At 40.7% G+C, this 15,224-nt stretch overlaps 1 protein-coding gene across 2 annotated transcripts in view; it reads right to left on the bottom strand.

Moving 5' to 3' along the window:
• mad1l1 (mitotic arrest deficient 1 like 1) overlaps positions 1 to 3,455 on the bottom strand; it is a 55,661-nt gene extending 52,206 nt beyond the window's left edge. For both annotated transcript variants that reach the window (XM_071504321.1, XM_071504322.1), the window contains exons 1-8: positions 3,317 to 3,455; positions 2,640 to 2,794; positions 2,415 to 2,555; positions 2,093 to 2,272; positions 1,874 to 1,998; positions 1,648 to 1,729; positions 972 to 1,102; positions 25 to 139 (exon numbers count right to left, since the gene is read on the bottom strand). In XM_071504321.1, coding sequence (XP_071360422.1) covers positions 25 to 139; positions 972 to 1,102; positions 1,648 to 1,729; positions 1,874 to 1,998; positions 2,093 to 2,272; positions 2,415 to 2,555; positions 2,640 to 2,783 — 918 coding nt within the window. In that variant the 5' untranslated portion in view covers positions 2,784 to 2,794; positions 3,317 to 3,455. The remainder of the gene's footprint in view (positions 1 to 24; positions 140 to 971; positions 1,103 to 1,647; positions 1,730 to 1,873; positions 1,999 to 2,092; positions 2,273 to 2,414; positions 2,556 to 2,639; positions 2,795 to 3,316) is intronic.
• Positions 3,456 to 15,224: the final 11,769 nt, after the last annotated feature.

Raw genomic sequence — 15,224 nt, 5'->3', positions numbered from 1 at the left:
ATCTCAAGGCTACACACACCATACCTCTTTCTCCAGTTCCATATTGACCAGTTCTTCTTTGGTTTTCTCCATCCTCTCCAGCTTCCTCCTCAGCCCTTCTACCTCCTCTTTCAGCAGACTGCAATTCTCTCTGCTCTCCCTGGACAGAGCAAACAGAGCGGAGACAAAAACACACAAAATTAACTTCAAAGCCTGAGATTCAGTGTCTGATGTAGAAATGGCATACTTGTGATTCCTGGCAATCTTCACACTCTGACACGATTTTTAAAACTTGATTTCAGATGTACTGGGATGACAGTGACTCCATCTATTTGCATGCAAAAAAATAGATTGTAAACGATAAGGTTCAAGCAGGAAATTGGATAACAAATTAAAATGTGTTGCATTAATCTGATTACACTAAAACCCCAGATTACACAGGTTCTGTCTAAAAAGGGATCAGATGTGCTGAAGTGACAGAGGGCACAGAAGGTGTCTCTCAATTTCCTCTATTTCAGATGAATTACAAGCTTTTATTATTACAGAGGTTTGCCCATAGATGTTATCCTCATGATGGATGGTGTCAATGATGTTACCTTCAGGCATGCCATTACTTTTACCATTCTGGTTCTTTTCAATGCACTTTTGTGTACTATAAAAACTTAAAACTGGTCTACATGACCAAGCAGTCAGGTATCTGCCTGTCTCTGATATCAGGATTCTGCCAATACAGCAGTTGCTGTATTTCTGCAATTGATCTGTCTTCACTGTTGGGACTACTTCTCTTTTGGAGAATCCAAAAACAATACCAGAAAAGACACCTGTCACCTAATGCCTGTGGTCTTCATGACCCAAACTCATGCTGAAATGTTAAGAAGTTGAAATCAAACTTTTTTTAAGCACAGTGGAATTGCACTAAGCTGTAGGTCTGTCTATTCTACTGAAAGGTAAAACCTTCTGGAAAGTACTTAAAACTTAAAAATGGAGTTCACCTGAGAAAGGCATTATCATCTCTGAGGCGTTTCAACTCCTTCTCCAGATCTGGAACCTTGGCCACCTCCGACTTAACAGTCTTCACAATGGCGATGTCTTGCTCCTGGAAGGCAAGACGCGTCTCCAGCTCCTGGCAAAAGTTAAAAGAGAAATCATCAAAAAATTAAAAAATAAATTACAACAGTGCATGTGTATTCAGCGCAGGCCAAAAACATTTCGTGCTCTTGCCTTTGTTACACATATGTGACAATCTTTAAAGGATGATATTATTTCAAGTTTACGAACATCAATGTTATTCATGTAAAATGACCTACAGGAGACCAATTAAAGGAAAAACCTATGAGAAATCTCTTAGTAAGGTGTTGGGCCACCACGTTCCACCAGAACAGCTTCAATGCTTCTTGTCATTGAGTCTACAAGTCTGAACTGTACTGAGGTACTGATGAACACCATTTTTCCAAAAGACATTCCCTCATTTAGTGTTTTCAGCATATATACAATAAATGCATTGATTATCATAATCATATTTTTGCTTTACTGATTAACTATTTCAACTAGTGCATCTCTCAATCATGGACACAGGCTTGTGATCTCAGTTTGTCCATGGTGAAAAAGTTACTCCTCCATGCACAAACTCTGAGATAACAGAGTGGCCAAAGTAAAAGTGCAACATACCTTAATCTTGATGATGTGCTCTGAGCAGGAGGACTGGGCAGCTTGGAGACTTTGGCAAAGCTGAGAGACTTCCTGATACTTCCTGATTATAATAACAATCAGAGAGGAGTGTATGCTCAGTATTTATCTTATGCAGTACAGTTCACTGTGTATTAGCATGAAACAGAGCTAGGTAAGTGGTAGTCTGTGTGTGTGTGTGTGTGTGTGTGTGTGTGTGTGTCTGTACCTGCGTTGTAATTCGAGCTGTTCCTGCAATTCCTGGTTTTCCAGGGTTTGAGTAGAAATTGCAGAGTCTTTGTTTTGAATATTCTGCTTCAGCTCTCTGATCTCATCCTTCAAAGAACTGATGGTCTGGGGATGGATTACGAAAGTGAGCCAACATAAGATAAGACACATGACCAGAATAGTAAAATAAGTGTATGTACCGGTCTATGTGGGTTTGTACCTGGTTAGCAGTGCTAAGTCTGGAATCTCGCTCCTCCAGTTTCTTATTCAGGCCCCCCAGGTTCTTACGTAGAGCATGATTTGCCTCCACCTGCTCCGATAGGTTCTTAGCTGCCTCAGTCTCTCTCTCCTCCAACTTTTTAATTCGTCCCAAGAGTTCCTGGTTCCGGTCAACCTCATGCTTTAACATAAGAGTTTGACAAAGAGGTTTTACTCAACTTAAAAAAAAAATCCTGTATACTAAATCTGTGCAGTAACTTAACATAAGTTAATCATCACCATGTACTCTACTATATAAACATGCAACAATGTGTGACCTGTACCTCAAAATTTCGTGCACTGTCAGAAGCAGCCTTCTCCAGTTCAAATCGAGCTCGCTTGTGACTCAGCTCCATCTGCTTCTTCTCCTGGTCCAACTGAAGGTAGCGATTCTTTGAGTGAACCCTCTCTGCTGCTTCCAACAGCTATATGGGAAAGCAAGTTAGTCAGTGCAAAGGGGGAATGCTAATACTGCCAGATTACTGATGATGCACTCAGCTTCTGTATACCTCCATACTGCGTTTGTACTGACTCTGCAGGTTTCCAGTCCCTGCTGAGGGATCTGACAGCCGCTGTGGATGTTCAGGGCGGCTGATGAAGGAATTGAAGGACTTCAAGGTTGTTAATACAGTGGTGTCGTCCTCTAAATCCATTTTGAGAGTCACTGGAGATGCAGTGCACAAAAGAAGGTTCAGAGTGAGATCAAGAGCCAGTAAAATTGCACTTGCTAATGTTCAATCAAAAGGAACAACAGTACGTTTAAGTTAAGAAATGTAAGTGCCTAAGACAGGTAGAATTATTAAAAATGCAAATGCAAATTGTATGTTTATAACTCATATGACTTGACCTACGTCAGATTCGCCGGATTCACGTTACAAAACGCCAAACGGCCAGAAGTTAATGTTAAATACCAGATAGCCACAGCTAACAAAAGCTAATATTAAGTCGCTTAGTTGCGTCAACCAACTATTTTGGCTCAACTTCGTTTACGTTTCTGTGTTTAGTCGTTTAAACTGTCGTTCAGCGCCCCCGTGAAACTAAGTTACAAGCTAAGGATCAGTTAAATTTTACTTGTGTGCATTACTTTCTGCAGCGACTCGGAGGTGCTATCAAGCTAATAATATTTTTTTTTTAAAAACAGCTTGTCTTTGCTGAATAGAGTCTCGCTCGGTAGTGAAGTCCTCACCTCAGAGAAGACTTGTTTTGAGGTGGAGCCGGTTAGTTTCAGATGAGTTATCTTTGCTCAGCTAGCCTGTTAGCTCGGCTCGGTCGCAACACTGTACACACACAGAAATCCCTCCAGTTTAGCTCGAATGAGATGCGTGTGTTAACGCGAGATTTCCGGGCATCTCGCGAGAGTGTCAGTAGCCGACTGTCGCTGCGGGGTGAGCATGTTGTTATACAAAGCTAAACACACGTTTCTCCGATAATGGATGAATAAAATCATTTCAGTTAAAAGTCTAGCCTCAGACATCCTAGTATATTATTCAATTTTTATCACATTTTCCATCAGTCTGGTATTTGTATGTACTTGGACTCTAACTTGGTCGACATTAAAAAAAAAGTGTAGTTGCATAGTTTGTCCCACAGAGGACACCATCGCTACATTGATCAGTCTACCTTTTACACAGCATGGTGAGGGAAAATGGTCTATTGGGGGACACAAGAGGACTGCTCAAACATTCAGCTCAAAAGCAGAAATCTAACTTAAATCTGTTTTGTATTTTTTCTTTAACATTTAAGATGTGGGGACAGGCCTACTGTCCAACGGCAGGCTGTGACTGGCTCTTCATTATTAAATAGCACATGCTTATTTTTAAATGTGAAGAGGCAGATATGGATGTTGTACCTACATAGCAAACTAATCTGACACTGATGGCATTCATTTGGCATGAGCACAAAGCAAATGAGCCCATGATGGAACAGTTTTAAAGATGGCAAACAAGGTATGTGCTGATTATTTATTGCGGCATTGCCACTGGTGACATGAAATGAAACCATTTGGGACACAATGCTGTAGCCAGAAGCATTACAGTCCATGTTAAATTGACCAACTGGCAACTGGCAACTGGATGTAATTTAGCAATACACAGCCAATATAACAAACAAGAGGACTCTTATTCTTATGCATTCAGTGTGCTTCTGCATAAATACTTCACTGTGTCCCATAAGGAAAGTCATCCTCTGCAAGTGTTGTGATCTTATGACAACGGCCAGATTATTCCTCATACCTGATTTGCATTTGTGTCTTTTGAAATGGGAGGAAAATGGGAGACTCTGAGGAAACATGTAAACACAGGGAGAGAGGAGGCTCGGGAAGGACCAAAGCCTCACCTGCAAGATGAGAGTGCTAACCACTGAGTGGTTGTGTCAGGCAAATAAACAGAGAAAACACAGAATGGACATGACATCCAGCAAGATTGGGGTATGTTATATTCTTGTTTTTGCCTACTGTACTGATTGTCTTGCTGTCTCCTCTTGGTCATAAGCTGAGGTTTTGGCCAAGCCAATTCACAGCAACAGTCGAATGAGCTTTAATTACTAATTTACCGCACCGAGTTCCCAGTGGAGAGTGGCAGTGTGAGGGGTCAGAGCATTTGCCCTTGCTCACTAATATTTAAAACATAAAATAAAAGCTAGAGGGAGCCACGTGAGGATATTTTCTTTAATGGTTAGGTGAGATCCAAGAGGGAGAAGAGGGGAGGAGAAAGGAGGGGTGTGAATTCGTCTGAAAAGGTCAGACAGAAGACATGTCCTCTTCAGAATGACACAAGAGTCCCCTTCCTCTCTGTCACTGTCTCTTTCTTTCTAATCCTTTCACCCCCAAGAGTATTCTGCCTGTTTCGCTCCACTGTCCTCACATCCCCAGCCCCTCTCTCCTCCTTGTCTCCTTTTCTTGGAACCCCTGTACCTCCCTTGCTTACTGACTAATAACACTTTTTTCCTCACTGTCCTTTTTTATCTGTCATAGTGTGACTCAGTCGCTCCCCCTCTTTCTCTCTTGGGTATTCTGTGGCTCTCCTCGCCGTCTCCACCTGCCCTTGCCCTCCTAAGGTTGGCCTGAACGCAGTGATCTCTGGAAGATGACGTAAACACACACACACATACACACACACACACACACACATTCAGATTCGCATACACATGTAGACACACAGTGCACAGAAGTAAATCAGCAGAAGTGCCTGCAGATGTGCCCTTCATTGCCATCTGTTGTGAAAAATCTAAGAGCAGTTCACAGGAAGCTGTCTTACATTCAGTGGCTCTTCCAATCACAGCGTGTAAACATCACCACAAACATAAATACTCCACTTCTATGTAGATCATAAAGGGCTGGCAGTTGGCATCTATACCTATATTTTGTTACTTTGTGTTGTTCGACCTTTGCATCTTTACAATTAACTGCAGAATGGTGTGGACTAATAATTGTGATTCAGATAGACATTAAAAAAAAAGGTCATCTGAGGCAGTGTAATTAAGTTATTAAACCTATGAAACACATAATTACTACAGACTATTAAGCTTTTTTACACATTTTCTCATTGTGTCAGTGCATTTGAATGGTCTTTTTTATTTCCAGACTAGGCTCACATTCATATGATAATGAATGCATGTGGTGAGCAGCTGACTACTCAAATCTCCTTTGGGATTAATAAAGAATCTATCTATCTATCTATCTATCTATCTATCTATCTATCTATCTATCTCCTAACTGTGGATTCACATTTCTTAATATTATTCTTGATTTCTGAGCGACAGATGTCTTCGTGATGCAGAGAGCACCCCTCTTGGGGGACTGCTGTGTGAGGGACCTGAAATAGAAATGAAGTCAGTCACATCATGGCTCTGATCATTCACTCGGTCAACACAGTCACTCACAGTAGATGGAGGGAGGTCACTTCAAGGTCAGCCAGATACAAGGTGGTGCCTCAGAAACTATTGTAAAGACAAAGGAGGAACAGGCACAATAAGAAGAAAAAAGGATATTAAATTGATAAAAGAGAGCAGAAGGTGAGGACAGACAAATGAGAATTTGTAGTCATCATGGGTCCATAAAGTGAAAAGCAGGGAAGGATGGGGAAAAAGGGAGAGAAATGAGGGAGACCAAATAGAGAAGATAATTGGGGGAAAAAAAAGTGGAGAGAGGGGCTGAAAACCACGTTAGAGATCAAATGAGGTAAAGGTTAAAGAGAGGAATCAATAAAGTAGTGATTTTATACCCTTCTAATGAACGAGGACAGAGTCAATAGCTGATTCAGGCTTCCAGTGCTCCTGTGCCCCGGGGAATACTTTAACAATATCAGTTTATGGGTGACGTGCACGCTCGTGCGCACATACATACACATGCAGAGGGATCGAGACCGATGGATGCACGGGCACGTGACGATCCATAAAGATAGAAGAAATGAAAAATAAATTGTGCTTACTAATTAATGAAATAAGCAAACTCAGTGGAGCAGGCAAGATGGGGAAGAGAGACCCCCCACCCAACCCCCTTCACCCCCCCACCCCCAACAGTCTGCAGGGCGACCCTCGAGAGAGCAGAAATACTGTCATCACAGAACACATCACAAAACTATTAGCTTTCTTCTGCATGGTCCTAAATGTATATAAGTAATGTGTGATACACAGTCATGTTACAAAAGTGTGTGTTATGAGATTGTGTGTTGTCTGTTTTATTTTTCCGTGCTGCTGTCACTCACCTTGCGATCAATAATCTACCCGAGAGTATTCCATTGGGAAACACTTGCTATGTTATGAAAGGTAGAAGCTGTGCGTTGTTGTGTGTGGTTGTTTGTGTGTAGTTGTCTGTCATCATGGGACCAGTTGCGCAGATGTGTTTTTTCAGGCTTGATTGGCTTGATTGGCGCAGGAAAATAAGAAGCATCAAGGCATCGGTGTGAGTCAGGTGAATGGAGGGAGAATAAGAATTAAAAAAATACACACACACACACACACACACACACACACACACACACACACACAGTTGGAGGAGAAGTAAGGTGTGATGGTGGTGCTAAGATGGTGGGAAGGAGACAGAGGTGGGGGAGCTGTGGAGGTAAGAAAATGCAGGGAAGTGGCAAAGGCTGAGAGCAAGCTGAGGAAAAAGAGCTACAACACTCAGCAGCATTACTGAGTTCATTCCATATGGAGTGATGTGTGTCGTGAATGTTGCATGCTGATACTGCAGTTCCCCTCATATTGGATTTTTAAAGGCTGATACGAATGCCAATATCTACAGAATCAATAATGGATGATATGCTCATCAGTAACCCCAGGGTAATGAAATTCTTTAGGGTAAGGTAGCGACTGTATATGGTGTAGTGATCCACCTCGCTTCAGTCATAACTATGTTTCCCTGCTTATTCAGCAGGAAAATAATTAAAGCTAAAGTCATGTGTTTTCCAGAGTTACACACACATCTTTACTGAAGAATCCCGCACAGAGTTCAGTAACATTAATCAGATGTTGGATGGTATTGAAAAGTATTGAGACAGACAGGAGGTGAAGGGTATAACATGCAACAAAGACCGAACCAGAGACCGAACCAGCACATTATTGTTGTCGGGTCAAGAAAACCTAATTTTGGGCAACAGGGTGAAGCCTTGGCTGACGTGGACAAGAAAAATACACTGAAAACAGTAGTGGAAAAATAACAAAGAGCTGTTGTGCAATCGAGGGCACAGACAGATTTAGAAAGAATTCAGGCAGACACTTACAGACTATCAGAGAGAAGAAACATGAGGAGATTCTTTCTAAGGCTGTGTAATGTTAACTCGGCTCACACACATCTCTGATGGAAACACAATGAAATGAAGACTTTGTTACAAACCTGCCTGCGGTCCTCTTGATTTTGATCAGACTGACAAATCCTGCCATATAACACCACATGTTTACATGGTTTAATGTTTTGTTCGGTGTAACCAAATGTCAGGGTTCACACATGTATATACTATGTGTCAGGAATTTCTGGCCACATCCTCATTGTTGATTTATGGCTTTTACTTTTTCAGGATATTGCTTTATTTGTCTCCTGGTATCACAGATCTAAGTGTTTGCAGCCACAATCTGGTGGCATGTGTGGTGCGGCTGCTGTGGTAATGTTAAGTGCTTATCCACAACTGTGGAGCTATTAGCAATTTAAGTCACTGCTTCTGAATGCACTTCTTGTTTAATGTTCAACTTTCATCTGTGAGGATAACCACTTATACTGACAAGGCATGCTGGCAAACTGATATCAGTCCAACACTAGCAGAGGCTGTGTTGTATTAGGTTGTTTTTTTTACTACAAGATGTAATACACTGATACAACGTGATTAATGATTAATGTTCCTGCACTTAAAACACAGACTTGCCAGGACTTTGGTGATCAGTGAAGCCTCAAACATTGCTTCCGCTGTGTTCTACATTGAAAATGACTCTTTCGTCCATGACCTTTGCAGATCTGATAGCTTTGGTCGGCTTATACGCTAATCAGATAGAGGCCAACATCTCTCGCAACAGGGAAGAGCAGGAAGTAAATGTGGGAGGGACCAGCTTCTGTAGAAATGAGCCCCTTCATACCTCAGGCAGTCACTTTCATCGATCAACGTTTTTGCCCTATTGATTTTCTCTTTCTTACTCCTCCTTCATTCATGATGAAGACCTTCAGCACATTTGGCTTGGTGGTGAAACTTCATCGCATGTGGGGGAGCACAGCTTTACTTGCATGTAGCAGAGGCAGCTGCTGCAGTCACTGTACTTGCAAAGGCAATGAAAAAGCTTTCATGAGTGAAAAATTGTGACTCCACTGGTTCACAGAACATCTGGAATTGGATGCACATAAAAACAGGAGGATCCAGCCACTGTTTCAACTGTTTATTAGAATGGAATCAATATGTGTCTGGATAGTTAAAATAATATATTACACATCACAGCACACAGAAAACAAAGGAGTAAATCAAAAAGAGAAATTAATATTGTTGTATTCCTCCAACTTACATCAATATTAATTCTGTTATTGGCTCTGTGATTTCTTGTGTGCTGACATGCACACAGATCTGATGACGGCAGGGTACAAGATGAATTAATCAACTGATGAATAGTGAACCAAGTAAAATACGGTTATACAATACGCCCTTCCACTTACATTTTGTAAAGAATTAAACATTTTGGATTGAGGCCTGGAGGAAAAGGCTTTCCAGGTTTTAAAGGAAGGGGATTAACAAAAGCACAAGTAGATGGGTGAAGCATCATGAGACAGTCATGAGGCCTGTAAAAACTAAAATCAGTAAAATCCTTTAAGCCCTTTTTGTCACATTGCATCTCCTCAAATATAAACCTGAGGCATTAAATCTTCTGAAAGAGACCCACCTTGAAACTAACTCGATATTTTCGCCTGCTTGATGTTGCCCACACATCCAAATATTAAAGGAGCTATTTATAAGTTTTCCTGTTGCTACATAGCTAACGTTAGCAGCTGTTTACCAGTCCAGAGGAAACGTTGTGAGTTCAGCATCAAACTCGCCAACAGCTGTCTCCAGCAGGGGAAAGCAGCGCTACTGTTTTATCCCATCTTTTCCTCTATTGAGGTTAGCACGCTAACAAGCTAGCTTGTCTCATCACTATGTGATAGCGACTCGCTGTAGCCTCCAATCTACCCTGAAGACATAGCGCTGCTCAGAGGGCATATTATAACCTCTCGTCTTGTAAACACAACAATGGCCGAAGCATTTGTCAAGCAACAGTCACCACCACCCGCTCCTGGCAAGAAGCCATGTACGGTGGCAGAGAAAACTTACAAGTAACCCCTTTAAGCTGTTGTAAAAATTAGCAATAATCAGAATCTAAACCAGAAAACAACCCATTTGAATTTTGACATCACTACAAAATAAATTATTTTTCAGGTTGTTGTGCCAGAATTATAGAGGAGGGAAGATTCTTAAAACTGTCTGAATACTCGACAAATTAAGTTCAATATTCACTCTCCTTTTAGCTTTGTTTTGGTTTCAACTGACTCTGGAGGGAAATGTCTGTGTATTTTAGCAGCTAAAAGCTCCATTTTCTTCACTGGGTAGTTGCTGATGTCGTCTGCCTGCTGTACGGTGCCGGGCTGCCTGCTGCAGCTGGAGACGGAGTCGATGAGAGCAGAGAGTGAACCAAAACAGGAAAACTGCAGATCATAAAACCAAAACACTGAGCTGAGGGATGTTAAAAGACTCTTAGACACTAAAAGCACTGAGGGGAACTGCAGGGATGGACCATTATTCACTGTGAGTTCATCACTTTGAGCGACCCCCTTTCATATTACATAGTCATTTGACCCACCATTAATATAAACATATTGATTAGTGCAGCTTTAAGAAGTCTCAAAGGAAATTCTATTTTTCTATTAATCCGTGTGTGTATGTGTGTGTGTGTGTGTGTGTGTGGGTGTGTGTTGCTTTATTTTTGAGTGATGTCTCCACTTTAGCTAGCCAACAGCGAGTTCATTCATCACCAGCCCACTCCAGCACTGGAGGACTGTTGAAGGCTTCAGAGAAGGACAGTTTCTCTTCATCTCTTCAGACTCATCTACACACACCAAGGTGAAAGAAACACCTAGAGATATTATCTGAAACCTGTGTCCTTTTTGTGTCCTCTCCTCTTTTTCTCTCAACACAATGATGATAATTTCACTAATTTCCTTCTTGTCAGTGAAAGAGGGAGAGACTGGACGCGAGGATTAGTGGTGATAGTTCTGCATTTTCTGAAGTTTGGAAATCCTTTTTTAAAAATATGGGTCAGACTTTCAAACACAGCATGAACAATTATCGGTCGGTCACTGTCTGCTTTTCTGACTGTTTGCGGCGTGACACTTGAGAAGTCAGTCAACAACCAGTGGACAGACATGACAGACAGACCATGAAATTTTGTACAGACATTGATGGTCTCCAGAGGATGAAACCTACTTAAGTTTTAATTTTATCCTGCGAAGAAACTGAATCACTCATCTTCTCTTTTCTCTTTTTCAAATGTAACTTTAGAGGTCTCTAAAGTTACATCTTGTCTGTTTGTTTGTTTGTCAGCAGGATTGCTCAAAAAATACTGAAGTGTTTCGCATCAGACTTGGTGCAGGGATGCGGCATGGGCCAGGGAAAAACCCATTAAAGTTTGGGTTAGATCCAGATGATTTACTATGAATTTGAATTTTTTTCTCTGGAGTCTGGTGTATGTTGTTTGACATTGGCCTTGACTGAGATCTGCACTCTGAGTGTGAAAATGTTTTATTCACAATATAAAGATTTCCGGTTTCTCTCCATAGACTATGAGGCTGTAGTGTCTTGTCATGTAATAATAAGACTACAGACAATAAAACTCTGATGCTGTCAGTATGTACTTCATAACAACAAAGCTATTATGAAGTACACAATGTCAACACCATGGTCATCTGTGAAAGCCTGAGCCGTGGAACCAATCCATCACCCATCACTTTTCCTTTAAAATTATAGCAATGAGTCAATCACATTTTTATGATGAACTGTGTCAAAAATATTTGCACAAGCCTCAAATCTTCTCCAGCAGTAAAAGCTAGTAAGAACAAAAAATGTTTAGATTTTGTTTTAGTGTTTTTTTTTTTTTCCACATTTCATGTCTGACATTGATTTGTTTGTGTATTTTCACCTTCGCATTTCACCTCACTCACCATGAATTCATACACAGCAGTCGTCCCTGCTGAGCATTAATTATTACATATCAGGACATCACAGCAGGATGGCACATTATCGAAGCCAATGGCCTGTGGCTAGAAATTAAGGTGTAATATATGGTGATTTTTGCTTCACTTTTTTCCAATTAGGTGAAGAGAAATAAATGGCACAAAATTGTCACAGTATGGTATTATGACATTAGAACTGTATATTATATTTCACAGTTTTGAGAAGATTTTTAGGTCACAGTTTTACAAACTAATCTAGAAAGCAATTTTATTTCCGTCTATATTTACAGTTCATGTTTTTAGTAGTGCTACCGTATTTACCGTAGACTGGAAATACAAAGCATCAGTATTGGTTTTGTTGCTTTGAATGCTCCATCCTGAATGTGATTACGGGAAGTGACAGAGAAAAGGGAAAAATAAATCAGAGAAATATGAAAAAAAAACCTTGCCTGATAGATTGACCTATCTCACATAAAAGGCCTCTAACATTAGTAGAGGGGTGTGTGCGTGTCTGTGTGTGTGTGAAACAGAGCTTCATGAATTTCCTGTCTAAATGTGGATTTTATCTCCTGCAAATGTCTCCTGTAAAATGTTATGACAGTTTATTTTTTTCCTTTTCTTTTTTGTGATTTGAGTTCATTCCGTTTCAATTATTCTCTCTCGTTATCAAACACGCACTGATTCGCACATGAACCCGTGTCTGTTCTCTTTCGTCAAAAGTTCATCAGTGATTATTTCTGGCAGCTAGCGCTTGAAATCTGTCCCCTATGGTCCTGTCAGCTCTCTGCACTTGAAACAATAATACACAAAGGGAGCTGGTCAGTCAACAAAGACAGGTGGTGAAGGTGCGAATGATGAGGTGAGAAATTATTAACATCACAATATTTTCCCTGGAAAGGGAATCTGTGATGTATTCTGTGTGTCTGTTTGAAGTCTGTCCAAGCTGTCCATTCTGAGTTAATAGAGCTAACTGGAATAATATTTCATACACTGGACACTGATTTAGTTCCCCAGGAGTATAAAACACTGAATGAAACTAAGGGCCTTCACCCAAGCACTATACTCAAGTACAAAATTTAAGCACTTCTATTTCATGCCACTTTCTGCATCTCCACCACTACATTTCTGACAAAAAAGGCAGCTATAGTTATTACTTTATACTTATTTAATATATTACTTATTTATTATATACAGAACAACTGTAGCCTTTATTTGGAGCTGTCAACTGGTGAATGGAAATGAAAGGTCTACTCTCCTTTTATCTGTGTTTTGCATGGTTTCCACTCACTCCTGAAGGAAATATATGGGGTTTTTTTGTGCTCCGCTATGTTCACCAGCTAATGGCTAACTTCATCTGTAACCTGTCTGGTGCTGGATAGGTAGTGCACAGTGGGTTTGTCAGAGTTTGTTTGCTAAAACAACTGCCCTCCGTGGCTGCATATGAGGTTGAGGAGAGCAGCCAATCAACTAAAACAGTACAATTCCAGGTCAGGAAACCACAACAATTAGCTGAAAGTGGTTAAATATCTCTGTAGAGCTGAGAAGACTTGCATGGTTTAATATTAATTTTATGTCAGTTCATCGCCGCAACCTTCTCACATCACACCAAGGCATCTAATCACTCAGCATTGGTGTGTTACTTCATGCCGTCTTGGCCGACAGAGGCTTATGTGGTGCATTCCACTGGCAGACTGAAAGGTCACGCAGAGCGCTGAAACATGTACTTTATGTGGTTAAACTAGAAAATCTATTTTGAGAGGCAGAGAAGGGTAAAGGATATGGATCTCTTAATTATTCCCAGCATCCTTTTGTCACATTCACCTGCAGTCAAAAACCATTTCCAACAATAGCTCCGTGGTAGGATGACCACAATGTATAAATGTGTTTAATGTCCTTATTTCCTGTGTTATTTTCCTATGAGCTGCGATGGCTTGTTGAACTGTATCATCTGTACATTGTTTAATTTCAGATTCATCTTCATTTTTGTCAGGCTGATGACATTACTTGCAAAAACAACAACAGGTTCTTGTCTCAGCAGGAATAAATAGTGCCACGCACGCACAGGCACTAAATGCTGTCACTCGATCTACTGTACGTGCATGTGTGCTGTCTCTATTCTGGCTCTGCTGTAAAGTGTTGCTGCCCATGAGCAAGTCAGCACATGCACAGCAAGGCAATCTTCCGTTTTATTTGCAATGAAGATATTTCAATATAAAATTTATAATGAAAGTAAAAATAATCAATTCTGGTTTAGAGGTGTTTGCATGAAAGATTGAGATGTGATGCCTTTCTCAGACCGTAAGTAAAACCCAGTCAACAAAACAGTCAGACACCTCAGTTTTTTACCCACTACTGTTCTCCCACTGTCTTTCTTTCTTTGTCTTTGATCCTTCTATCACAAGTGGACATCAATGCAACCTGCACTAACAATGTTGATCCCATTTATGCCTGTGTAACACAGGCTTGGAGAGTTTAATGGAAGATATGGCTGGATTAATCTGTTATGAGTCCCTGGGGCATAAAATTTGCTGCTTGGCTCTTTTTGACCCCTGACCACCTCCTCCCAAACACTGTGTATTGCGGATGTACCCTGTCACCTCCAAGTGCCCATTAAAACAGTAGACTGCACACAGCAGCATCGCAGATTTAAAGGTCCCATATTTTACACTCCTCCTGTGTTGCATTTGAAGTGTTGATGTCCATAAGAAGATATATAAGTGGTTATAAGTACCAAAAACCATCGCAGTGTAGTTTTACATCTCCTCAGGTGAGCCAATCAGAAGAGAGGCTCTGAGTCTCTCTTCTGATTGGCTGACTGTTTTCTGATTGCTCAAATAAAAACACAGCAGATTTCAGGCAAACACTCGGAGAAACCAAATCCTACAAGGCTGGATGGTGGGTCCAGAAAGGTCAGGCTTAGGGCATGGCTGACAGTGGTGACCGCTTTGTTGTGACATCACAAAGCTACAGAAATCCCGATTGCTCGTTTTAAGGCACAGCTTCTGGATATGGACTATGTGCATTTCTCCATGGAGTGAGAGCTTTCATACTTTCACAGTCATAATATGGAACCTAGACCTGCTTTATAATAAAAAAAAAAACATGGAAATCTCACTCTATACAATATGGGACCTTTAATATTTGCACAGAGACCCAAAGACCAAACAGTTCCTGTACTGGAAAACCACCAGGCCCCAGGTTTTTGTATGCCTGTTTGTGGTGACTTTATTATTAAGGATTTAAGGATTTTTACATACAAACTTGAATGTATGCTTTGTCGTTGTATGTATGCACATTTTTAAAAGAGAAATTTGCTGTTTTGGTTCTAATCAACAACAATCCAGTCAGCTGTTTTCAGTGAAAAATACTACCTGTTCCGCTCCAAACATAAACTGAAAAGTTAGTGACTAGTTGGTTT

The sequence above is a fragment of the Trachinotus anak genome, unplaced genomic scaffold (assembly GCF_046630095.1).
Source record: "Trachinotus anak isolate AG129_WGS33_773 ecotype Australia unplaced genomic scaffold, CSIRO_AGI_Tana_v1 ptg000019l, whole genome shotgun sequence".
In the NCBI taxonomy this organism is placed as follows: Eukaryota; Metazoa; Chordata; class Actinopteri; order Carangiformes; family Carangidae; genus Trachinotus; species Trachinotus anak.
Note: the sequence above shows the minus strand (reverse complement) of the source record. Positions and strands in the feature narration are given on the sequence as shown.